This window comes from Alligator sinensis, unplaced genomic scaffold (assembly GCF_000455745.1).
Source record: "Alligator sinensis unplaced genomic scaffold, ASM45574v1 scaffold4_1, whole genome shotgun sequence".
NCBI classification, from domain to species: domain Eukaryota; kingdom Metazoa; phylum Chordata; order Crocodylia; family Alligatoridae; genus Alligator; species Alligator sinensis.
The window spans coordinates 4013936-4040628 of NW_005841887.1; the positions used below are offsets into that span (position 1 = coordinate 4013936).

General features: G+C 44.6%; 1 protein-coding gene across 5 annotated transcripts in view; it reads left to right on the top strand.

The window, feature by feature from the left end:
• Positions 1 to 25635, top strand: part of HEG1 (heart development protein with EGF like domains 1) — a 75422-nt gene extending 49787 nt beyond the window's left edge. For 3 of the 5 annotated variants that reach the window (XM_025196953.1, XM_014517024.2, XM_025196954.1), the window contains exons 14-23: positions 2451 to 2570; positions 3740 to 3834; positions 7895 to 7953; positions 9975 to 10135; positions 13348 to 13482; positions 19081 to 19123; positions 19249 to 19286; positions 20092 to 20179; positions 21816 to 21990; positions 24179 to 25635. In XM_025196953.1, coding sequence (XP_025052738.1) covers positions 2451 to 2570; positions 3740 to 3834; positions 7895 to 7953; positions 9975 to 10135; positions 13348 to 13482; positions 19081 to 19123; positions 19249 to 19286; positions 20092 to 20179; positions 21816 to 21990; positions 24179 to 24328 — 1064 coding nt within the window. In that variant the 3' untranslated portion in view covers positions 24329 to 25635. Of the gene's footprint in view, positions 1 to 2450; positions 2571 to 3739; positions 3835 to 7894; positions 7954 to 9974; positions 10136 to 13347; positions 13483 to 19080; positions 19124 to 19248; positions 19287 to 20091; positions 20180 to 21815; positions 22039 to 24178 lie in introns of all 5 variants that reach the window. The other 2 variants (XM_025196955.1, XM_025196956.1) reach the window with 2 other exon arrangements.
• Positions 25636 to 26693: the final 1058 nt, after the last annotated feature.

Genomic DNA, 26693 nt, shown 5'->3' on the forward strand with positions numbered 1-26693 from the left:
GTCTGGGGGTGTGGAGTGGGGGCTGGAGCCAGCCTACACAGCCCTGGTCAGCAGGTGGGGTGCTGCAAGGAGGCTGCCAAATTGTCTCATTCTCTGCCCCACCCCGCCTCCCCCAGCTCCAGGGCTGTCAGCGGGGGAAAGGGAAGAGGAGGGAGTAGCCAGCACTGAGCTATGGCTGCTTTTGAATGGCCCCCTTGACTCGTAGGCCCAGCCTGGCTCCCCCAGTACCCCAGTCAGAGTAGCTGAGAGGAGCCCATGGGGCGAAGGAGCTCCATTTCACCCTGCCCCCCCTCGCCTGCCACGTCTGGCCATTCAAAAGCAGCTGGCAGCTCCCTCCACTTGCCCCTCCCTCCCTCCCCGACAGCCCCGGGGACAGCTGCAAGCATCAGCCCACCGGCCTCCATGGGAAAAATTAACATTGGAGGGAGCACAAGATCCCTAAGGCGCTCTGCTTTAAAGCGCTTTCATTTAATACTTTATTTTACCAAGGTTAATTTTTTATGCACCTAGCCATTTTAAAAGTGCTCTTCAGCCAGGCACATGTGTTAAGTCACAGCTGTAGAGCGCTTTCAAGGGCTCAATAACATGAAGAATGTCAGCTGGGTGTCACAAGCACCCATGGTTAAAGCTTGGGCGGTTTTGTTCCGCTTGTAGCTCTGCAAAATCATGAAGATGTACCAGTTATATCATATCAGTGTCATTTGATACTCATGCAGTTCTTGCATTGTGTACCTTAAGACTGATTATCTTAATTACTAATGAATCTATACAAGGCTGGACCTGATGGTCTCACATGGTCCCTTCCAGCCCTAATGTCTATGAAATCTATGATGTCCTGTATTGGGAATATCATTATATATAGTTAAATATAGTTTCCTTTCATTGAGTGCTTCAAATTTTTGTTAACTTATTATTTTTCAAAAAGAGAGGTCTTGGCATGTACTGTAAGAAGGAAATACTTTGGGGGGACTTAGATTTCAGGCTTTGTACTCTGAATTTAAAAATTCTTTGCATTTCTGCAGTATCTTCCAGAGTGCATTATGGTGTTCAGAGATTTGTTTTGTAGCCGTATTGGTCTGAGAAAGAGATGCACAAAGCTCATGGGTCAGAGGCGATATCTTTTATTAGATCAACTAAATAGGAGCAAAAAAATTCCTTTGCCCTGGGGGCAGGGGCTTGCAGACTGGGGTCCTGGGCCCTGTAGGGCCCTGTCCAGCAGGGCTTTGGGTGGGAGGTGGGGGCACCAGCAAGGCTAGTGTTGGATGCTTCACCTGAAGTACTTGGAGGTCTGCTTGTCTCAGGTGCTGAACACCCACCACTCCAAATGCAACCATGCATGTGCAGTTGCTCTAACCAATCAAGTGTTTCAGGTTGGACACCCAAACTAGCGTCTTGTTTTGAACTGTTTGACCCACGTGACCTGTCTGAAACCACCGGATAAGTTTGTAACAAAACCAGAAATAATGCACTGGCATTCCTGATCCCCCTCTTCTGGGCTTTAACCTCAAAATGTGTCCTTCCTGCCTCCGTGTGTGGCATGGGCTCAGCAACAACCACACAGCAAGTCCGAGTCCCTCCATGTCAGCCCCATCACTTGCCTTGTAATCTAACTAGCCTATGCTATGTTCTACCCTTGAACACGTGTAATGCACGTTACTGTGTATTAATGCTAATGACAATAACATGCACAGTGCAAGGAGCATATGCAACCAGTGCAGAAAAGTCTTGTTCCTTTTTTAAGGGGTATTCTTTTTCCATAAGCATTTAAATTCTGAGTACGGCTTCAAGCCTTTGAAAATATACAACTATGGCCACACATTACAGGCAAATTTCAGTGCGAGTGTTCACCAGCCTGGCAAGGAGAAGACTGCAGCGCAGGTAAAGAACAACAGAATAGCCAAAAGTGCCGATATTTTATATCTGTAATAATACAAACAATGTGAAATGAAATGATCTGCCTTGCTTGAATAACTCTGGTTTACACAGCCCATGGAAGTAGTAGGGTTGGTATTTAGTGGACAGAACTGGAACCCTGGAGACCTGAGTTCGAGTCCTGGCTCTAACTGTCGCCTGCTGGATAACTTTTCACGAGCCATGTTATTTCTGTGTCTCACTTTCTTCACTAGCAAAGGTAATGAGACTGCTAACTCTTGTCAAGCACTCTGAGATGGAAAGTGCCATGTGAGAAGCTGGCATTATTTAACATGGGCCAAACTAAAGCCATTAAAACTTCAGAGTGAATGTGCATGAGAGACTTTTTTGCATTTATTCACTCAACCCCAGCAGAACAATCAAGACCTGGATAAATAATACATGGCAATGATGCAGTTAGTCATCCAGCAATGTACTGGGGGGCACATTGAGAAGCCAAGCAATGCTTTTCAGTCCTACTATTTATGATTGTAGCATTTTTTAATTTTACCAGCTATTATTTTTCTCTTTCGTCTTAGATGTGGACGAATGTCTTTCCAACCCATGCCCTGCCATGGCCACATGCAACAACACCCAGGGCTCCTTTGTCTGCAAATGTCCTCTTGGGTACCAGCTTGAGAAAGGAAAATGCAATTTAGGTAAGAGAGTTGGGAGTGCAACACAGTGGTAGGATTGTGCTGGCAGATTTAAGCTGGATGTGGTTCCACCTCAAAAACTGGTTGGGATTTTGGTCACCACACTCCAGGAAAGCTTTAGAAAAGAATGGAAAACTTATTACATGCTAAGAGCAGCAAACGTTGCCAGGATTTCAGGAATAAAATTGGAATGGGAGAAAATGCACACAGCATAGAATAAAGAAGACTTGGTGCAGAAGGGGAAAGGGAGATTTCTGTAGTCTACCAAGACTTTCAGGGTAATATTATAAATTTCCCTATAGAGAAAGTTAGACATAGTCGTTAGGTAATGAGTGCTGTACAAATAATGGCTTTTTTAGTTTAGTAGTTGCCCCAAAAGAATAAAAGAAATTCTGGGTCATCTCAAAGTGATTCATTCAGTACAAAATGAAACATTTTGTTTTCAGGGTATTTAACCCTTTTATTGCCCTTCTTTATTTCCCTTTTTATTTCTTTTTATAAAGTCAATTTAAAAACAAACTAAACATTTTTCCATTTTCTTTTCTTTTTGAAGAGGTGAAATGATTCACTGAATTTGAGCCAAGTTTGTTAATCGCTTTGGTCCTAGTGAGACTGCATTTTTTTAGCAAATTTAGTATTTGTTGAAAACATTTCACCCAGCTCTGTGTATAGTTCAGAAATCACTGCCCATGATACAGAAATAAAGTAAAACAGTATATGTTGCTTAAATAACCATGGTGCACATGGCTTATGGTTCATGGAAATAAGGCATGAACTTTGTATAAAGATCACTATTGTAGAACGCAGGGTGTTTAACAACATCTCGTGCCAGTGCAAAACAGTTTAGGATTGGAAATAGGATAGGAATAGGAAATAGGGAATAGTTCCCTTCTCAATTTATGCTAAAGAAATGTTAAGGTAGGGGGCATATACGTATCTTAATTGGAATTTAATGATAGTAGGGCTTATGCACAACTTCTTGCAAAAAGTCCCAAAGGAAATGTATTATTGCTATTACTGGATTTATACCTAGGTACCCATTGCTATAACACTTGGGGTTTCCCCAAGGAACCCAGCTGTACCCTGTCTAATTCATGAGACATGACAAGATAACAGCTTGGCTTGGTATGCCTGCACGTGATATTACTGACAACTTTGGTTCTTAATTTTAGTAAGAACATTTGTTGGTCAAGGTTCTCTGAAACTCAACACTACTCATGGGAAGTATTCTGATGTCCATCAAATCCAGGATGAAATCACAACGATGGTAAGTGTCCACATTGGCATGCAAGCTCATGCTATTCTGTCCTCATCTGTCCAATAGACCACGAGATGCAAAAGGTGTAAATCACGAGTTTATTGTTCTATCAGAGAAGCTTTGTGGCTTATGTACCATATTTACTGGAATAGAAGGTGACCCTGATTATAAGCCAACCCCTCCAATAATTAGATTTTATATATGGAAAATTTATAAATTTGTTATAATTTTCCAGGTACAGAATCTAATTATTGGAGATTTGGCACGAATTTGTCCCCCTCCAATTGCTACAGCAAGGAAAATAACTCTGGGGGCTCAAGTAGCCCTTTTGATTTTTGTTTCCCTCCAACTTTTGCCCTGGTAGCCCCTTCCCCCTCTCTTTACTGTCAGACCTGGCTCTTCCTCAGCACATGGAAGTGAGGAGCAAATTTGAAAACAGTACCCCTGAAATTAAACATGGATGTAGCAATTCCTTATAGTACCCAGAGACTTAGTTCATCCAGAATTGATGCATGTTACCTTTCTGGAAACTGCTGCAAGTTTTAGTACAGGTATTCCATAAATGCACTTTCAAACAACACTATGACACTGACTTGTATATAGTACAAAGTTTTTGGGGTTTTTTTTGCAAAAATATTTATTTCTCTCTAAATAAATAAATAAATAAATAACTCCACCTCCGACACTCTTGTGGTTCACTTGGCAGCTCAAAGCACACTAAAAACCCGTTACACAGTTCGTACCATGCAACCGCGCACCCTTGCCCTATCTCTATACCTGCACCCCCACCCACTGCCCTCCTCAGAGGGTCTACTCCTGAAAAGGTCTATGGCAGACCCTTCTCCACCAGATGTGGTCTGCCATTTCTTTCCCGTCATCCTTTTCTGTCTTCCTGTAGTACCAGTACGTTTCACTTAGTCCCATCTTAATACAGTCCTCGACTGTGGGCTCTGAGTGTCTTTTTATGAGCAGGTTCCTGGTTTTCCATAGTGCAGACCTGAAGCAGGAGATGAACTGGTTGAAGCGATCTGTTCGGGTCCCTAGCTGTCCGGTCAGGTGGTATGCATGATATTAGTCCAAAGCCGAGGCTTATGATTTACCACATCGTTCACTGGGCTGGGCCCCACCTGAGTCAACAGCATTTCAAGCCATGGTGACCCCACAGCTCAGCACTGCTCAGTATGTGTGTATCTGTGTGTGTATTTCCTCCACATACCTCCCATAAAGGAATTATGTGCTAATTAGCTCCCACTCATGACTCGAACCAGGTGTTTTTTTCATGATTCCTGGCATGCTCCAAAAATTTATCTGCAGATGAAGCACAGGGCAACTCAGCACGGCTTCATTTCATAGAGGGTGGGGCATACTGGTCATAGTCACAAGGCTAAGAGAGAAGGCGACAAAGGTATTCGGGGTGAACTGTTTGGGTTCCCTTTTTGTGATGTTTGCCAGGCATTTAAGGGTGATGATGAAGCAGAAATAATTGGAAAGAAAGGCACAGCTCAGCTGTGGAAGTGAAGAGGAAGTAAAAATGTATGCCATATTGTGGTTCACCATGACTTGCAAAAGAGTTGTGGTGAGAGTGCCTGCGCTTAAAGGGCACTGCTATGCATCTTATTCAGATGAGTTGCATTAACCTATCTTTACGGAAATACCATAATGATGGCTTTAGCCCAGGTAGTTTTATAGAAATGGTAGGGGAGATCCCCTTCTTCCTAGGCTTGAATGACTTGGTATAGTTGAGAGTGGAGACCTGTCCATTGCCTTGTGGGTGGGCAGCCCTGCAAAAGCCTACTATAGCCTGCCAATGGGAAGAACTCGGCTACACAATTTATGGTGATGGGGGATTGCTCTTGGGCTTTCCCTCTAGCTTGCTCCTTCAGCCTTTTGGCTATGACACTGGGGGGCATCTGAACTCCCAAGACCTACAGGCTGAGGCTTGCACATAGGATGCCTGCCATGGATTTGAGAGTATCTGAAGTCCCAGAATGATGAGGATACTTGGTAGCTCCACACAGACTTGAACAGTTGAGCTCTGCTCAGTTGATAGAATTCAAAACTGATTTGGCCCAGGGTATGAAATTAAAAAAAAATTAAAAGTAGGTTCACATCAGCAATACACCAGGGGAGGGTGTATTGCAGTACTTCCAGGCCCAGCTTGTTCCCTCCTGGGGAAGAAACTGTCCATTTTTTTAAGGTCCACCCACAAAAAAAGGTTCCCATCAGTATGTTTGCTTAGTGTGGGCCATATGTCTCATAGTCATGCTCAGTGTTGGCTGCATTTAATCAGCTACATAGTTGGTTTCCATTGCTGAGCATATGCTGCTTTTGGCAGTAGTTTAATAATAGACAATGTATTTAGTGAGGTTTCCTTGTATGTGATTATAAAACCAGGGGTTTTTTTCCCCATGCTAACTGGGGCGGTGGGGGCAGGAACACCTCATCTTGTATTCAAGTAAATATGGTATTTGTCTTTTTCTTTTCCATTGCAAGTATGCCTGATGCTAAAGACTGTAAAATGGTGTACCAGACCCTCCTGACTGAGTACATTTGTGTTAGGAGACAGACAAGGGAGTCGTCAGGGCAGAGAATCTTTTTGTTCTGTGTTTATTCAGTGCCTAACACAGTGGGGCTTGGGCTCCTAGGCATATATGATGATGAAGATATATAGGATAGTATAATATTACAAATATTTTATTAATATGAATACATATTCCATATATTAATCTATAATGTATAATATATTATACATCATATTAATATACTTATAATAGAAGTATATTATATAATATTATACATAGCTATATAGTATAGTATAGTGTTATGCATACATATATATAGTATAGTATAATATTATATTACTACTAATAATAATTTGCAGAAGAGCACAGATATCTGTCATATTTGGCGATCTGCATCCAGCCCAGTAATACGGATGGTCAGGTCAATCCATTCAAAGGTGTCCAGCTTTTTGGAAAGGCAAAAACCATTGCTGATTACTGACCTGGGGAGCCAGCATCGCTACTGAGATACAGAACAAAAAAGAAGCCCTTTCCTCTCTCTTGTTTTATGTGGAATTTATGTTATTAGCTTCCTTCTTTCCCCTTTAGGGGATGGGTTGCTCAGGCAGGAAATAAACAGAGCTGATATTTATCTGCATATTTCCTGTACTGCCATGCCTTGAAACCATCCCTAGAAAGGTTCTGTTTTAGGAAAGCTTGAAGGAGTTAGGCTAAGGTTGTAGTTGGGCATGATCCTGCTTTAATCAGGGGGTTGGACTAGATGATCTCCTGAGGTCCTTTCCAACTCTAATTTTCTATGATTCCGTACCGAAGTCCCTGCAGAAAGTTCACAGGGCAATGGGGCTTGTCTTCATGGACAGGCTGAAGTACCATCTCCCCTTCCTGTTGCTGTCTTATTATACTGCATTTTCCCAGCGTAAGGTTTTAAAAAGCTTTAGGGTGACTCTGGAGTCAAGCCCAGGAGCAATATGCTGGCTTCCCCCAGATTCAGCAGCAAATTTCACACATGTTCAACCTCATGTTCAAATTGTTTTGAAAAGATGACACATCACTCCTGCCAGGGACGGAGCTCCAGTCTCCCAGCTAATTTATTATCTTTGGAACATTTTATCAGCTCGTTAGTGGACTTTGGTTACCCCGGTTCACCATAACAGTTTATCAGACAAGGTGGTATGTCTGATGACGTTCAGAAAGCATCAGGGAGATGAAATTGCAACCACCCCGGACGTAGCAGGTCTCTATGCAAAATAAATGACTGAGTCTCTGACTGTTAGCGTGGGGCTGGAGCTTAGCAGGAGGCTCCTTGGTAGATGAGCAGCATCCAAGGGCATTGCTCTCCGCAGGGCTTTTGCCTCGCTATGTCATGGGCTGCTCAAAAGAGATGCTTGTAAGTGTTTACGCATATCTAGAGCGGCACAGCGACTTCATCCTTCCCTTGGTGACAGTGTGAAGACACCGCTTTGCAACTGCAATAGGAGGTTGTGGCTAAGTTCAGAGATCCCCGTTGAATTCACGTGCGGTAACAGATTGTCCATTCTTTTCTTCAGCTGAATGTCTCTCTCTCAACGCTGCCTGGCTACCACCACTCCATCGTTAAAGCTGTAAGGTAAGGGATGCAACAAAATATGTTCCCTGGGAATGAGTGAGAACCAACCTCTTTCTTCTCGGCAGCCTCAAAGCATGGGGCAGTGTGGGTCTGGATCCAACCTTGCAGTTTGAGGCAGTGTCTACAGCAGATTGATAGATAACATAGAGTTCATGCACCTAGAGGCCTGACCATGGGGCTGGGAGTTTGTACTACTCGTGGCTGTGCTACTGACTTGCTCTGTGGCTTTGGCTAAGTCACTTATAGCCTGTGATTTAGCAATCCCAGAGGTGCTGAGCAATCCCAGCGTGGGGGTCAGTTTTTAAAATCAGGCCCTTAATGTCCCTTGACCTGCCCTGCTCCAGCCCCTGTGAGTAATTCCTTCCACTGACTTCAGCACAAATCCTAGTATCCGGTTTAAGGCAGAATCGGGCCCTTTGGGTGTATGTTTATCATGTCCAGGGACCCGGGTTTTCTATTTCCCATGGAAAAAATGCAGATTTTCCTTTTTAAACAAGAAAAATGCGGATTTTTCAATTTAATGGAGAAACACACTTTCCACTTTTGCAAAGAGCTCTGTGCAGGCGGGCAGAGTTCCCGTCCGGGGGGAGGGGCAGGAGAACGGCTGTCAGACACAGGGTGTCATGTGTGTGCACACTCACACATGCACATGGCTGCCAGACAGCCTGGAGAGCAACTCCTGCAGGTAAGTCTGGTGGGGGGAGGAGGGATTGAGGCCCCCATAGGGAGGGAGGGAGAGAGTTGGGCTGGGTTTGGTGCCCAGTTGGGGCAGTGCATGGGTCTTGGGCTCGGGGCTCGAACGCATTGCCACAGGGCGGGGAGTGGGATGGGGCTATGGGCAGCTCATCTGGGGGGCAGGGCTGGCTCCCCATTGCTGCGTGCACTCCTGGGGAGAGTATGGGGGACACAGATTTGCACACGGGGCAGAGGTGAGCTTCCTGCTGCGGGCTCGGGCTCCCCGCCATGCTGCCTTCCCCCCGGGGTCTCCACAGCACAGCGGGCAGGACCTGGTGCAGCAGGGCAAAGTGGGGCCAGGCAGGGAAACTCCTTGCTACTGCAAACCCCATGCCACCCTTGCAAGGCGCCCCTTGCCCACCCAGTAGCAGCGGGGTTGGTGGTGCGGAGTTGTGCCCCTTGCTGCTGCCGGGCGGGCAGGGGGGGCCTTGCCATGGTGGTGCAGAGCTCCCAGTGGTGGCACTGAGCTTCCCCACCTGGCCCTGGGCTGTGGAGGCCCCGGGGGAGGGCAGCCTGATGGGGACCCCAAGCCTGCAGCGGCCAGTCTGCACCTACCCTCCTCATGGACTCCAGTCTGGCCATGCTGCCCACAGGGGAAGGGGAGCCAGGCTCCGCACAGCCACTGCCACCTCCCGCAGGCGGCAGCTGGGGCTTCACGCTGCTGCAGGGAGCAGGGGGCTGTGGACCCGGGTCCCTGGCCCCTTAGCCCTGGCAGCTGGGGGCCCCCTTCAGCAGAGCTGGGGGGATGTCGGGGGCTGTGGGTGGAGAGTGAGGGGCTGGGACCTGTGTCCTGCTGAGTGAAGGGGGCAGGGGGAGCTCTGATTTTTCATGATAAAACCCCCAAACCAAATACCCAAATTTATCAGTACCTAGAATTAATTTTATTACAGTGATTGAGGCACTGGTAGGCTTCTGCACTGCTTTAAAATTGTAAATGTATCAATAAAACATTGTGTCCCATTGATACCTCTCTATATGGTGGCATTTCATTTTAATCGCAGATTTGGGGGTTTTTAATCAGAGAATTTGCAATTTTTTTAAAATAAAAAAATGAGCAATTTTTAAACAGAGAGAACCAGGATCCGTGATCATGTCTATAGAGTGGGTTTAAAGACAGCACCAAGTTGGTATAGGAATGGATCAATCAATTGATGATTACCCAGTTCTTTCAATATGCGGTATCTCCTCTGGGTATTGCCCCTATTCATAATAGCAAGGTATGTGGACTATACTGACAGTGTAAAATGATCAAGGCTGTCTTTTTTTTGTGTGCGTCTGTCTGGCAGGGAGTCAAATTCTGTCCGTGTTTCAGTCCAAACCACCTTCTCGTTAGCCTCCAATGTGACGCTCAAGGACATTCGTACCAATTTACAAAACTATGCCAGAGCTTGCAAATCCACTCCTGAAACCTGCCATTTCATCTCAAGCCTTATGCAGCTGCACACAGGTAAATAACATCTGGATTCATCGTGACCAGGGTGGCAAACGATCAGTGTTTTATATGTCTTTATTCAACAACAACACCAAAAAGCAAAGGTGGCTTTCTGAAAAGCTCCTTTAAAATGTTTATAATTTAAATAGAAGTCATTTTAAAGCTTGTGAAGCATAAAAGGGAATGCAGATTTTCAAGTCTTATCTTAGGCACATATGTGAGAAATCTGCCTGTTTGTGAAAACGTGCCCTGAGTAGAAAAACATTACAGGACAGGATTGAGGTCACTGTGCCTGGTCCTTTCATCTCTGGGAGACGGCATTGAATCTGAGCCAGATGAGAGAACCACGGAGGCTTATTCTGATCGTGGGGTTTGAACCTCTCTGAATGATGCAAGTGGAGAGGAGCAGATGTGGGTCCCACTGAGATACAGAATCCTCCTGTCGGTTTGATTGCAGTGGATCTCGTCTACTTTAATTAGCGAGTCTGTTCACCATTGGACTTTCCCAGTTTTTCTAGTGACACATTCCACTGCAGAAAGTGAGTTTCTGTGCATAATTCTCCACCCACCAGCAGCAAACCTAGAATACAATGTTTGTCAAAGGACCCAAGTGAGAGATGCAAATCACTGTTCATGCAGGGACCCTCAAATGCCAAAGGATTCATTCCATCAAAGGAAATTATTTTTACTTCTCTGGGTACTTTATGACCGGTATAACAACAGGAATGAAGGGACCCTTAATTTTTTGAGTGCTTGGTGGTAACTTGAGGACGAAAAGGTGTGATATCCCATGAAATGAGTGGTGTTTAAAAGAGTGACTTCCATCAGACACTTCTGTCTCCAGAGCTTTGTGACGTTGCTCTAGACCACTGATTCTCAACCAGGGTGTCTTGGCATTGCAAGACCTGGGATGCATTGAGAACCTTTCAAGGGTGCCATGGGATGCCACAAAATACTAGCGCTATTAGTTATGCAAAAATTATTTGCAAGATAATGGATCGGTATTGACCTGGAAGGACGTGGGCAATGGGGTCCCGCAGGGCTTGGTCCTTGAAACGATACTCTTCAATGTCTTCATCGGTGACTTAGACGAGGGAGTGAAGTGTACTCTGTCCAAGTTTGCGGATGATACAAAGCTGTGGGAAGAAGTGGACACGCCGGAGGGCAGGGAACAACTACAAGCAGACCTGGACAGGTTGGACATATGGGCAGAAAACAATAGAATGCAAATCAACAAGGAGAAATGCAAAGTGTTGCACCTAGGGAGGAAAAATGTCCAGCACACCTACTGCCTAGGGAATGACCTGCTTGGTAGCGTGGAAGTGGAAAGGGATCTCAGAGTCCTAGTGGACTCCAAGGTGGACATGAGTCGTCAGTGTGACGGAGTCATCACCAAAGCTAACGGCACTTTATCGTGCATCAGCAGATGCATGACAAACAGATCCAAGGAGGTGATACTTCCCCTCTATCGGGCGCTGGTCAGACCGCAGTTGGAGTACTGCGTGCAATTTTGGGTGCAGCACTTCCAGAGGGATGCGGATAACCTGGAGAGGGTCCAGAGAAGGGCCACTCATATGGTTAAGGGCTTGCAGGCCAAGCCCTACGAGGAGAGACTAGGGCACCTGGACCTCTTCAGCCTCCGCAAGAGAAGGTTGAGAGGCGACCTTGTGGCTGCGCATAAGTTCATCACGGGGGCACAGAAGGGAATTGGTGAGGCTTTACTCACCAAGGCGCCCCTGGGGGTTACAAGAAATAATGGCCACAAGCTAGCAGAGAGCAAATTTAGACTGGACATTAGGAAGAACTTCTTCACAGTTCGAGTGGCCAAGGTCTGGAATGGGCTCCTGAGGGAGGTCTCTTTCCTGCCTATGCAGGGGGTCGGACTCGATGATCTATTGAGGTCCCTTCTGACCCTAACATCTATGAATCTATAAACCCGGAGATTTCAAATAGGACGGCAGTGTCAGAAACTTTCTGCTCTGTTGTGGCCGTTCTGAGTCCTGCACAGCAGAATTACTCTATTATTTTTCCATAGTCAGAAAAGAAAGGGAAGCTAAAAACCGCCATTTTCTGAGGGATGCCTTGAGTCCGAAAAGATTGAGACCACTCAAAAGTTGGAAAAACTTGCTGTTGGGTCCAAGTCTACAAGACAAACGAAAGAAAAATTGGTTTGGTCATTGGCAAATTAAACATAAAATTCAGAGAATGTTGTTACATGGATTTAACCCCCCCCTCCCTCCCAAAAAACCCAACCAAACAAACAAAAAACCCAAAGATAGACTAGATTAGAAAGAGGCCACAAGGCAATTATGGTCACCTAATTTCATCTTCTGCCTTGAGCAGGCCATAGCACTTCTTCATTGATTCCTGCATCCAGCTATAGGAAATGGTAATACTCGCTGTGTCAGGCCAGCTTTCCAAGTCTAGAGAGCAGCCTATTCTTTGGCTCCATTTCATTAAGTTCAGTTTTCTAAGTTCATGTCCAAAGGTAAATAGAATTAGCAGCAGCACAAGCTATTTTCTTACGTAAGAGACAAGATGCTACATTCAAAAGGGAAGTAAATGTTATGAGTTCAAACTGGGAGTTACACGGGGAAAACTTCACTCTAGCAACGATTATTTCTTTAGCAGGTGATCCAGCTTTCAGTAAGCAGCGCAGATTAGGGGGGACAGAAATATTTAATGTATTTAGGTCAGTTTTGCTGAATTGTGCATTTAAAAGCAACCCCTCCCCCCCTGCAAAATATCCCAATGCTTTCCGCATAGTCTACATGAAATGTTTCTTTTCCTTTAATTTAAGATGACTTTTTGTTTTGAAATGTCCTTCTAGTTTACTTACTAAAAAAGTGAAAAAGCTCAAAAATGAAACAAAGCGGTTTTTTTGGTCACAACAAAATGTTTTGGTTGGCTCCAAATAATTTTTTCAACTTTTTGATTTGACCTTTAATCAGTTTTTTTTTTAAATCGCAGAAGTGCCAGAAACCTGATAAATCCATTATTCTTATAGCTCTGACATCAGCGATTGTACAAGTAATAGCAACATTAGATAGCATGACTTTGTCTCCAAAATTATTAGTAAAAATTATTAGTAAAATTAGGAAAATTATTAGTAAAAAACGGGAAAAGCAATACCTGAGCTCAATGTGATACATGGGAAAAGCCCAATTATCAGTGTGCGTAACTGTTTACAGGGAAACGTATTGATCTTGTCCATGTCTTTATGGTAGCTGGCGGTTTATGTGAACAGAAAGACCCTGAATGCGACAAAGAAACTTCCGAATGCACAGATGTCGATGGCATTGCAGTCTGTAAGTGCAGAAACGGATACTTTAAATACAACAAGAAGGATCATTCCTGCAGAGGTATTGTTCTTTATGTATCCACATTTGCTCGGTTTCTGCTCCATTTTTTGGTTCTATTTGAAATGATTTTTCATGTCTGGATTATTTTTTTTAAATTTCTATTCATGCTAAGGAGCTCAACATTATGAATAAATATTAGCCGCTTAGATTTCCTCCGTTATGGTAGTTTGCCATTGAAATTGAAGATATAATCTCTCTCCCTGCAGTAATAATATTATCTCTTTCTGGAGCATGCTGTGCGAGTCAGAAGGAACCAGTGAAAAGACAAAAAAAAGAAAAAGAAAAAAAGGGGGTTGAAATGCCTGTGGCAAAAGTTCAGCAGCACAGAGCCGAGATGACATAGTGCAGCTATTTCTGTTTTGTCTGATCTCCAGGGGAAGGAAAGATAATTATTTGAAATTCGCAAGCTATATTTATGTATCCTTAATATTCTTAAATGACCAAGCAGCTGAGAAGGAGTGCAAATTTATTTTTAAAAGATCTTGTAATAAAAATGTAAGGACAGGAGCCAATATCATTTAACTACTGCTTCTACCACAAGATCTTACTCGCTGTATTTTAAATGAACTATAGTCAGTTTTGTCCCTGCTTCGCTCCAAGTATTTTTCACAGGATCATCAAAGCCCTTTGTTGCCTTATAGACTATTCAGTTATAGCCATCTGATTTTGGTAGGTTTTGATGTATATTCGTGCTACTAGCAGCAGCTGCCACGTGGTAGATATTGTGCAAATCTGTGGCAAGGCATGTTTCAAGTCAAGTCAAGTTTGAATGTTTCATACAGGGATTGTATGCAAATTTGTGGCAAGACATGTTTGAAGTCAAGTCAAGACGGTCAAAGAGAAGAACTGGCCAGGCTAGTGGGTTAATCATGTTTTGATCGTTCAGCGGTTTGTAGGTTCATTGTGGATGCCGAACCCTACTCAAGAGTCCTGGGTTTTAATCCTAGCTCAGCCCCTTCTCTTCAAGAAAGACACTGTACTACTGTTTCCCCTGCCCATCTTTGTCGTCAAGCTCTTTGGGATCAAAATGCGTCTGACTACATGTATACAATTCTGGGCACAAAGGGCCTCCAATCTCACCTGGGGAGTGTAGACACTCAACCTTGCCCTTGTAAGTTGGCCAAGTTCCAGTCAACGACGCAGTGGCTTTTCACACAGCGCTCCCCAATATAGTCAGGTTTGAATTAAGCTTAAAGTCATCCAATCTGTCCTCCCTGGAAAACATGTGATAATGTTTTCCTGTTTAGTTCTCATATGTGGAATGGGGTCATCAGCACCACTGGACTCTAACAAAGAAGAGGGAGAAGGAGAGAATGTGTTCAACCTACTTAAAAAAATACATGATATTTCTTTACTGCAATAGAATCATCCAAAAAAGTGGCTTTTCCCCCTTCCGCCCCCTGCCTCCCACACACAGAAGTTGTTTGTCAAATGATGCAGACTCCGGGAGTATGACAGGTTTGAGGAGAACAGCCGAGAGGCATGGTCTAGAGCTTAGGGTGCTAGCCAGTCATTGAAGTACTTCAGACAGATGGGATTATTTCATATTCAGTCTGTGAAATAAATATCTACTGGTGCATTCAATCAATTAGAAGGCTGCAACAGCGTGAGTGTATATCTCCATTGCACGGTGCCGTACGCTGCAGCGATATCTGTGCTAATTCGGGTACCCCAGCAGCTTAAGTCATGTGTCCCTGGAGCGCTACACAGGGTAACTCACCCTGCTGAGAAATGCAGTGTTTCAGATAGCCCAGCTAGCTCACGTATCTCTATGATGGGCTGCTTTGTGCGGTGCAGTCATACTTCCCTGCTGTTGGCTCCCTAATGCGATGGCCCTAGCCCCAAGTCACCACATTTTAGACAATATGAAGCCTCTGTGAGCTTGTAGATGGCCTCGGTGAAATTCACCCTAGGCCTTTCCAGGACATTGTACCAAGGAGATTTTACCTCCATGTTGTCAAGTTTAGGGAGGGGGGCGCTGGAAATCCATCTTCCATAAGGGGAGAATCCGATTTTCAAAAGAGCTCCTGGGTTGATTGTCAGTGTCTCGGCACTCAAAATTGGGGCTGCATTTTCAAAAGGCTCTGCTTCCATTTAGGCACCTCTACGTGGTTCAGATTTTTGAAATGGCTCCCTGCTTGATCGTCAGTGGCATTGTCAGACAAAGGCAGGGCATCATAGGCTGAACTCTTTTGAAAACTAGCCCTTATTTTTAGGTTCCTAAACAGGAACTGTTTGAACATCTGACCTTGGCTGTGGGTGCTGTCAGTCTGGCTCAGATGGATGCTGAATGCTCACTAGCGGTAATTCCGATTATAGTTTTCCCCACCATGGGAAATGGCTATTGTCCTATGCTACTGGGAATCCTTAAGAGGAAGCTGGGTGTGGTTTGGAGGATTAAAAGGGCAAGAGGGGTGTAGGAAGGAAATCGCAAGGGTGTGGTTATTGGAACAGCAGCCACAAAAAATACCACTCCTGGCTGTAGCTTCCTCAAGAAAACAGTGCTCCCAGTGCAGAACAGGGAAAGCCTCTCGAGCTCTTCATCCCAGCCAGAAGAGTCTTACCCCTCGAGCACTTCCTGGATGAGGGTGGCAAAGCTCGGAAACAAAAGGCAAAAAAAAAAAAAGAAAGAAAAGCAAAAAAAAAAAAAAAAAGACTGAAAGGCAAAAGAAGAATTGGAGTTGAAGGTCTTGCTTGGCTGCTCTAGGCCTTTAAGCCCCACAGATGAGATTTCTGAGTAGCCCGTGCCTGGTGAGAGCGGCAAGGTTAACTTGCCTGGGAGCGGGTTCAAAGGAGCGGAGGAGAGGGTGTAGGGACGGAAATCCGCACAAAGAGCTCTGCAGGTCTGCATTGCATTTAAAAAAAAAAAGCAAAAACCCAAAGACAAACTGAAATGATGTGTGTAGGACCTGACCCTGCCCCCTGCATATCAGTAAGTCCTGCCTGAGGTGCGTGTCCTGCAGGACTCTCTGTGCAGCCCCATGCCCCGGGACCCTAATCCGTGCCCACCTCTCTCGGCAGCAGAGGGATGCTAGGCCTGCGGCAACTGCTGTATCCATTTGTCTTTGGGGAGAGCAGCCAGGGAGAGAGCAGTGCTGTGGTCGAAGTGCCATTCTTGGCTCTCTGAACCGGGAGTATCGGGTGGAGACGAGGGTGGTTCCCTCTCCATTTGGCAGCTGTGTCAGAGCTGTTGGAGTACAGTGTCCTCTTCTGGTGCCCACAATTAAATGGAAAAGTGGTTTGAAAAGAGCCACAAGAACAATTGCCAGGCTTAGGAAACACGTCCGGCATTGAAAGAGCCAGAGCTCAGTCTGTTTAGCTTATTAAAGAGAGGTGAAGAGGTGACGTGATCGCAGTTCACAAGTACTGGCTGCGGAGAACAGCAATTCAGTAACAGAGAGCTCTCCAGCCTAGCAGGTGAAGGTCTAATGGGTGGAGGCTGCTGCTAAGCAAAGCGAGACTAAAAATAAGAGGCAGATTTTTAGCAGTGAAGGAATCGGTCAGTGCAGCACCCTACCAGGTGTGTTGGTGAAGTCTCCATTTGAAAAATGATGATCAGGCACCGCGACTGGATGTGAAGCCAGAACTAATGTGGGAGTTTTTGGCTTGTGTTGTGCAGGGGATCAGATTGGATGAGCCCATTGAACAATCTGTGAAGCTCTCAGTTGGTGTTATGAGATCTCTCTGCTGCAAAATCTCTCTTGATCTGTTATGATTTTGTCAGCATCCCTTAAACAAGCCGTGCAATTTCAGCCTCCCCCCCACTTTCTATGCCAAGCATCTCTGGACATTGAGATACAGGTTTATAAACAGATAGGTACTCACTGAGACAGTTAAATGCATTTTATAGAAGCAGGAAACAAAGATCCTGCCTTTGCTGCATTACTGCAGGTTAACAGTGACCTCCACTGGTCCGCTGCATTTATCACACCCAGCCGTTCTCCAGCTATATTACCAATTGTACATGCTTTATGTCCTCCTTTAAGGTAGTAGTCATAGTTGCACCCTGTTTACCCCAAAAGCTTAACCTTTCTATAAGAGCCTAACATTGTATCATTAGATCAGTCAAATTACAGGGGGTGAATACAACGTAGGAGCATAAGCACATAATGCATTTGGGCTTAGGAATGGATCGGTGTTGGTGGGTGGCTGCTTACTGCACTTCTTGGCAGATTGTAAGCTTTAACCTTAGAGACAGAGATGCTGTTTGATCTCTGCCTGGGCAGAGAGCTCGCTCCATGGGGCCTCACTGTAGGAAGGGAGAGCGATCTATAAAACACCAGGGAGGATCTGCAGACACGTGGCTAGTCATTGTTTAGCAGGGATGTTCAGGTATCAGGGCAGGGTGCTCATTGCTACCTCAAATGTAAATGTGTTAAACATAAAACAACTCTCCGTATATCTAAACCTGGTTTTATAAACCTTCTGATGGGCTATGGCAAAAAAGTAGAAGTCCTGTCCAGCTGCTATTGGAACGGGGTGTATATTTACTTTTTAATATATTATCATCGTTAGTATTGGACCAGAAACACAGTAGAGATTGTGCAGACTAGACTCTCTGTTCAGTAAGACCTCTGCAGAATAAGCACTACAAGTCATTGTATTCCTCATGCTATGGACACCTTTCAGTCCTGTCCAGTAGCTTCCCTACTTATTCCTGGGTTACTGTAGAGAAGGTAGGAAATGAGAATTTGAATCCCGCAGAAAATTCTATCATTCCAAAATGTATTTTCAAGCCTAATTAAAAAACAAAGCAATTTTTTAATGAATAATGGTTGTTTAAATAAATATTCACATTTATATAACAATATATTAATAATATATATTATTAATAATATATAACATATTAATAATATATTGATATATATATATTTGGTTATTTAATAACTGAGTATCAAACAAAATCATTTTAAACTAGAGGCCAAAGTTTCAGGGTGGAAACAGAATTTCCTAGAAATAGATATATTCTCCGAGAAGGTTCTGATGTTGCTGTAAAGATGTTGCCGGTGAAAATGGTAACCCCGGTCTACAGATTATCTACGGCTGAGTGCTCCTATTAAAGTCTGCTTTTGTTCTGAAAAGTTAAACACGTGATTAAGCGCGTTGTTGTGCCTAGTCCAAAGTCGGCCATACTTGTACAGTGCTTGCCGGGGGTCTGCTGGGTTCGTCGCGACCTTTGAAAACCTTCAAAGGAGCAAGAATGGCATGGGTGATGCTCAGCTCATTGGTACTAAGTGCCTGTGCTTTCGTTCTGCTGCAGGTGGCAGCAAATATATGTACCTCCTCCTTTATATGTGGCCTGTTGTCCACTTCACGGTGCACCTACTGACTCTGGTCCCACTCTTGCTGCTCACATTATGTATGAGCAGTCCTGGGTGCTTGTCACCTCAACAGAGAAAAATGCAGCTGCATCCACGCTGTGCTTTGAGTGGGCTAATTAGCATGGCTGAGCGTGGTGACTTTAGTATGTAGGCAAGGCCTAAGATGTCTTCAGCCTGGATTGCAATTGTTCTCTTTGCAACTTGTGAGGGACTGTACAGACATACAGACGGCGTACCCCCGAGGATGCTTATGGCCTTTCTCTTCATTTTTTTTCAGCTTGCGAAGATGGGTTCAAGCTAGAGAACGAGACCTGCGTAAGGTACAGTAGATGCCGTGACTTTCCTCCCATTTCCCCCCGCGAGTCCACTTTCCAAATTGCTACCGGAAAATGTAGCTACAGCAAAAGCTCTGATGTTTAAAACCCACTGTTCTTTTCTCTTGCAGCTGCCCATTTGGCTTGGGGGGATTCAACTGTGGAAACCGTAAGTATTGAGCTTCCTTTCAGGTTATTTCTGGGTGGGATCTTGTGAGCACGTCTCTCTCCTAGCAGTCATGCTGTGCCTACATAGTAAATGTAACGTGCTCTAGAGCAGTATCCCCGTGCATGCAGGGGTGCTGTGCAATACAGCTGCATCCACGCTGTGGTTTGAGTGGCCTGCATGGCATGGGCTGAGCATGGGGAGTTTACTATGTAGACGGTCTAATATGTTTTCAGCCTGCTTTGTTCTCCTCGTGATAAGCAGGGCCCAATTTTCTTTGGATCACTGCTATCAGTCATCACTCTTGACAAATTCTTGGCCTGTTTCCTAAAATAGAGCTCATGCCCAGGGCAAGGAAATTGGAGACCTAAATTTCATACCCTGGAACCAGCTATCATTTTTTTGTTCTGCATTAAAGCAGATGAGAAAACAGAAATTCTGTCCTGGGGGGAAATTGCAACATTTTAGGGAGGCAGGGGAAGGGCGCTAACAGATGCTATCTCAGGATGTTACTTTGAGGTAAATTGGTAGTTTTCATTTTACAAGTCTCTTGTGCTCATAAATACAGACTGTTCCAACGAGGGGATCTGTTGTTCCAAGTATAATAGTTCCTGTTTCCCCACTTTTTCCCAAAAAGACTCCCCAGCTCCAGGCAAATGAACTGAGCAAAATTTAACATGCTCCTCAGTCACATTTGAACAAAGGAGAGTCAGTCTTAATGCCTTTGCCTGCTGGACATACATATGCTCGCTTAAATATTTATAAATGTTGCCATTCTAAACATCTCCTGTATCTCTTCTGTACTTAGCATATCAGCTAATCACTGTGGTAATTGCGGCTGCTGGTGGTGGACTTCTGCTCATTCTGGGAATAGCGCTGATAATCACTTGCTGTAGGTAAGTGCCGGAAGCAAGACACTGGATCCTGCAAGGTTCATTTTAATTGACTTTGTGCTGTGCACCTAGACCAGACAGGATAAATGGGCAGATATTAAAACGTAATGTCAACAGGAGATTTAATGAAGACACAAAGGGATCCAGTGTGCTTACAGTTAAGGGGAAACGTTATCCCGCAGAAGGTAGTTCAAATAACTCTGAGTTGTGTTTATTGGAAGTGGTGGAGAAAATTAAAATCCAGGGGGTGACAATGGAAAAGCAACACCAGCTAATTTGGAAGAAGTGAGGGAAGACTGTTTGAGCGGGTTAGAAGCAGCTGCCTTGGCCTGGTCCCAAGTCCCAACCTCACCGCTCACATGTCACGTTCACGGCCATAACATGTGGGTCCTGCATAACGGGCTTCATACCTTACATGAAATGTAGGCCTCTGCACATCCATGCACGTGCTGTCTCTCGTTTGCACAGCAGAATGCCTCCCTCTTAAACCATGTCAAGGGAGGGAGGAAGAAAACCCGGCAATTCTGATTTCCACTCTAGCTCCTTGATAACCTTCAGTCCCTTGGGTAGACAATCCTTTAGCTGCTGTGCATGTATAGCATCACTGCCGTCTTCGGGGCACATTGTTGAACTGGAAACCGCTCCAGTTTGGAGAGTCTTATAAAGTCCTTTTGACTGGTGGGGATGCTTTGGTGCTCTTTTAAAATTCTCGTATTCAGACCAGCCGTGTAAAGTCTCCTGGGGGAAGTTTGGGGTGAGGAGTACACACGTACTCTGAGAGATGTGGACATAGTGAATCTGCAAGTGTGGATCTAAGGTTACTTTCAATTGAATCTGCTAATGCCAATGCATGTGTAGTTTTACTTGAAGTTTACAGTATATTCTCACTCGCTCTTACCCTGGGGGACTTCAAAAGGAGGCTAGACAATCAACTAGCCGGAGTCATTTGACCCCAGCACTCTTTTGGCAGGGGGTCGGACTTGATGATCTGCTCAGGTCCCTTCCAACCCTACCTACTATGAAACTATGAAACAACTATTCTGCTCCTGCCAGCCTGTCCTCAGTCTTTCCCACCTTGAGGTTGGAGTCATTTGGGACAAACGTAGCATATACCTGTGAGGCACATATGTTCATATGTACATACCTCGAGTAGCTTGATTCTCATATCTGGTCGAACGTGGATACTTTGCAGAGTTAGGTGCCTTACCCACCTGTGAAGAGGGGTTGTGAACTAGCTAGGGATATACACACAGCTGTATGCTGTGACTACAGATTCATCTATATCTGTATAGTCACAGCAAACAGCTGTGTTGACCACCGAGGTGCTCCAGCCGCTTCTTGTGGCTTCTGTTTCAAAGGGCACTGCTTTCCTGACCAGCTGCGTGGAAGCAATGATGAGCGGCACGCTTGGGAATAGCAACTCTCAGCAAACACCTGAGCAACTCATCTTTCATTGCAAACGAAGTGGCTTGTGAACCATCCGGATACAAATGATCCGGGTTTTACTATATTTCCTAAGAAAATTTTTCCTCCTCTTCAGTTAGGAAGCAGGCTAAACTCCTTAGATTCTTTCACAAATACAAAAAGGCAACAAGGTCAATTCTGCCTTTTAAACTTCCCTTCTCTCCTCCTTAAACAGAAAGAATAAAAATGACATAAGCAAACTCATCTTCAAGAGTGGGGATTTCCAAATGTCACCATATGCTGAGTACCCCAAGAACCCCCGAGGACCAGAGTGGGGAAGAGAGACAATAGAAATGCAAGAGAATGGAAGCACGAAGAACCTGTTGCAGATGACAGACGTCTATTATTCGGTATCTGGAACTGCGTTGTGTAGCCATCACGTGTAATAAAAGAACAAAGCAAGTGCCTTAGGTCATGAGTAGAGTGCGGGGAGCTTGGTGGGGAAAGCATATAATCCTGTGAATCATTACTCATGTAAATCAACCCTATAAAGTGCATGTGTTTATCACATGAGTCAAGGTAACAGGATCAGGTACATCTTCTGGAATGCCTTACTGTGGAGAGATTTTAGAGGGCAGAAAGAAAGATTTTTTTTTATTTGCATTTTTTTTGGCCAAATGACCTTTTCCCAGTGCCTGTTTATTGAGTCATATACAATTACGGGAAATAACCCAAGTGAAGAGTAGAGACTTAGAAATTAAGAGGAATTTCACAGACTTTTCTGAAAATTCTCTTTATGCCCAATGACGAGGAAAGGGAGTTTTGACAAGGTGGGTGAAACCAATTTTTCATAAGTACATTTTACGGTAACAAAGAGTCTCACAACAGGATCAAACAATGGTTTAATGCTACTCGATGGGCATGTCTACACATGAATATTAATGTGACGCAATAAACTCTGGTGCAGTTTGCTCTGGAATTTATTGCTCCTGGGTACAGCGTTTACACATGTGCCCAGGAGCACAATGTGTTGAGCTAGGGTGGCTCAGCCTTGGCTGGCAGGGAGCCCCAGGAGTCAGCTTACCAGCCTGGAGCTGCTCCGACCCGGCTCAATGTGCTGCGGGAGGGGCTGGGTGGAGCACGCGGTTAGAGAGCTCATGCCCTAGCCAGCCTGGTCACTGTCTACACGTGCATTGTGGTGAAGTAAATAACTCCACCGTAGGGTAGCACTTGTGTTGGGTAGCACTAACCTACAGCCAAGTGAATTAGTTTATTCTGGCCTTATAGCTCCACACGTGTAGATGGAGATGCTTTACTGCGGAGCTAAGTAGGTAACTCCACAATAAGTGTCTCATGTAGATGCCCCCAGAATGGGGAAATATCACAAAATCCACATTGTAGAAAACAAAGATCCTGTTAGACCCCAGTAGATAAAGTAGCTTACTTACAAAGGAGATGATCTGGTCCCATTGCCTGTGACAACAGGGGACTAGATCTGATGATATAGGAGCCTTCTCTGGTCCTGTTTTTCTGTGAAAGTTCAGCTGCTGCCATCTTCCTGGGCACACTAAGTAAGGCATCCCCACAGCTTATTGTGTAGATGTGCTTGTCGTCTTCATGTGCACAGCCCTTCCCTTTGCAGCAGCTTTCTTTGGTTGTGGAAGTGTTTCCCAAACTTCACCTATGTTCCTAGATTCTCTCCTGTCTTAGTTACTGATGCAAACGCTACTTAACCTGACGAAGGGTTTTTGAACCCGAAAGCTTGCTTAATAACTTTTCTCCAACTATTTGGGTTGGTCTAATAAAAGATATCAAATTCACCCAAGGAACCTTGTCTGACTATGTCCTTAGACCAACACGGCTACAATCTAAACCCCTGCAACGCTACTTAAGACATTTAAAACTAGACCGGACCAAAAAAAACCAAACCTAGACAATGCATAACTTCAATGACTGTGCTATGGTAGGGGATGCTGATTTAGAGATCATTATAAGGGCCATGACAATATTTGTAGCCCCTGAAATGACTGTACCATATATTTGCATACCATTTATGCAGAGGTCTGCAGCCAATGTAAAACAGCCTGTCTCCATTGAGTTCAGTTGAGCTATGCCAGAGTAGACCAGCTTGAGTGGCAAAACTTAAGGACGTTTATACATGTGCTTCGGGGCAGGGGGAAGGTGCTTTAGTTACAGCAGCTCCAAGAGCCACACTAATTAAAGTACTCTAGCATCTTGTGTATCAGCATCCTTGTGCTTAAAAAAAGCGGCAGGGGCACTTTAACTAAAGCTTGTCGAACGAGCTTTAGTTGAAACGGCCCCGCTGCCATGTTTCAGCGTGGGGACACTGATACACGAGACGCTGGAGTCTGCCGGAGTGCGGTCATTACCACGCTCCAGCAGACTCACTGCTCATGTATAGGCACCCTAAATGTCTCGTAATAAAATAACAAATGCCCAAAATCAATTCAAACTTGGACAGAAACCATAACAAAGAACAAAACCAGATATGTATCTGTTTCAGTGCTAGCTATTGAAGAAAGAAATGCTTTTAGAGCCCCCAAATAATGGCCTTTTCTTTTTTGTTTTGTAATACAGCCAACTAATCTAAGAAATCCTGAACTGGAAAGAAATGGACTTTATCCTCCCTACACTGGTTTGCCAGGATCCCGACATTCATGCATCTACCCCGGTCAATATAATCCTTCCTTTATTAGTGATGAAACCAGAAGAAGAGACTATTTTTAATCAGAGTGAGTGAGTGTGGAAGGTCATCGTAGTTACGTGCCGTGTGTTCACCAGGTACATGCTGTCACCTGGCAGCTCACTTGATGCCAGTTTTAGTCTTCACTTTTACCCTCACGGAGGACTTCAGTCTCTAGACAACACAGAGCAGAGCTGCCTTGGGAGAACCCATTCACAGCTGTGGTGGAGAAGCGAGGAGAAGAAGGAGCCCACATGCAGAGCGATATAAGACACAAGTAGAAGTTCATGGAAGTTAACCTGTACTCCAGTTTTTTCTTTCACCTCTTAACTTACGTCACGCGCATGTGGTAGTAGATCAGTACAGACAGACTAACTGATGATGGCACCCTAAAGCTAAAACCACTAGGGAGTGTTTTGTTTACAGGTATAGTAAATTGTTGGTCTGACTACTGTTTTTCCTTATGGCCAACCTATATGCAAAGATACACACTGTGCGATTGTTTTGGGTTGGAGGTTTGTGTTCACTGCACACTCTCGTCTCCTTTTCTGTGCCCTGTTCTGCTTCCTGCACTGGATTGCCCACAAATTACCATTTTCTTATTGGAAAGTATCAGTCTCTCAAAATGCCTGCTCAGCTGAGCCCTGCCTCTGGCCATGCTAGCTGAATTCATAAGCTGGCTTTTGTGAAGACATACAGGGAGCTTAGCCCTACCTCCTCTGTTTGAATGGGAAGCAAAGATGGAGCTAACTCCCAGAATGGATTTTAAAAATCTTCTTTGTATTCAGAAAACTCTCAGTGTGGCAGTGTTTTGTCCACCAATCTACAGTGTTGTTCAAAAAGTGTGGTATTCGACCGTAAATAGTCACCATAGCAGTCCCCAGCAGGACCTTACCTAGGGCTGTATCCCAGCCGGGATTTCAGTGCACTTCAACAAGAGCGAGATCAGGTATTTCTTAATGGAATTTTTTATAGGAAGGTATGTAGGAAGCAGTTCTCATTGCTGTGAAAAGATGAACATGTTGCTAAAGATCTGTAAGTGGAAAGTGGTTAAGTGTTATAGCATTTATGGGACAGAGATGATGTCAACTTTGGGCAGTGCATAAGAGGGAGTGGACCCAATGCCTGCTGTTGATTTTGGTGGTAGCTATAGGAATGCTTTGTAAAACTGGAGGTCAGGTTCGTTGTAACCAGTGACACGCACTGTGAGAAAAGCACAAGATCATAAGTAATGAAGGGTAAAGGATTCTAGACTGACTTCTTCCATTAGCCCCAATAATGGGTGATTCGGAGTGAAGGATCATTCACCACCCCTTCGTTTCATTCGTGGTCATTTACCACCCGTTTACCACGGAGCTAACTGGACATTTTTTTTAAAAAGGTGGCAATTTTTTTTCAAATTTTTCACCAAAAAATGTTTTCCCCTTTTCTGTTAAGTTTGTCATTGTTTTTGAGAAAATCAAAATGTCAGCATTTTCAACATTTGAAAAAAATGCCGTTCTCAATCAAGTGAGTCTAATGTCAAAATAGTTTCTCAGTGCTGTTTTACAGTTGTTTTCTCCTGTTCTAGTTTGTGCTGCACTGTGGTTTCCCCGAACGCTTTTCATTTTTTGAGATGCCGCGCTGGTCTCCGTAACTCTATTGATCATTTTGAAAGAAGCTCAAAGTTGATAATTTATTACATCCTTCAGCCAAAGGTCCCTGACTGCACAGGTGGATGCTTAGAGCAGTTCATGTTAATCAAGTACAGCAATGGCTTGTCTTCACTGCCAGTTCACACAAGTTGTAAGCTGAATGTTGCTCCTATTATGATTATCAGTTGCACACAAAAAACCCTTAATTACAATGTAATCGTTCTGCTCTGCAGGCTAAAGCTTATGTCAGTCCAGCCCCTTAGCTGCTATTGCCTCTCTGAAGCACAGATGAGCTCTGCTTAAGTGCTGCTGCTTCTCCAATGTCTTCCCACAATTTTTCCTGCCTGCGCCCAGAGAAGATAGGCAGCTTCTCTCTTAGTACACTGCAGATGTGAGCGCAGCAGTTGTGTGCGTGTTGCAAACCGAATGCCCTTTTGTGGCATGGCTGCCCTCACTCAAGCTTGACTACTTCAAGAGGCACCAGTGAAGGTAATGCAAGTGAACTCTGCCATGAAGACATGTCCTGAGTCACAGGTCAGGAGAGGAGCCGTTTACCATAGAGATGCTGAACCCCCGACCCCTGTGCACTGGGTGGTGGTAGACTTCTGACTTCTGTTACTGCTTGCTCCTGCGATGTAGGCAAGGCATAACAGGTGTATGCATCCAAGGAGGAAGGGTCTCATTTATGGCATGCAAGTCTAACTTGAGCTAATGAGCAGAAGTAGTAGTGTGGCCACACCACCATGCTCTTGCTTCTTTGGGGTCAGGCTCCCCT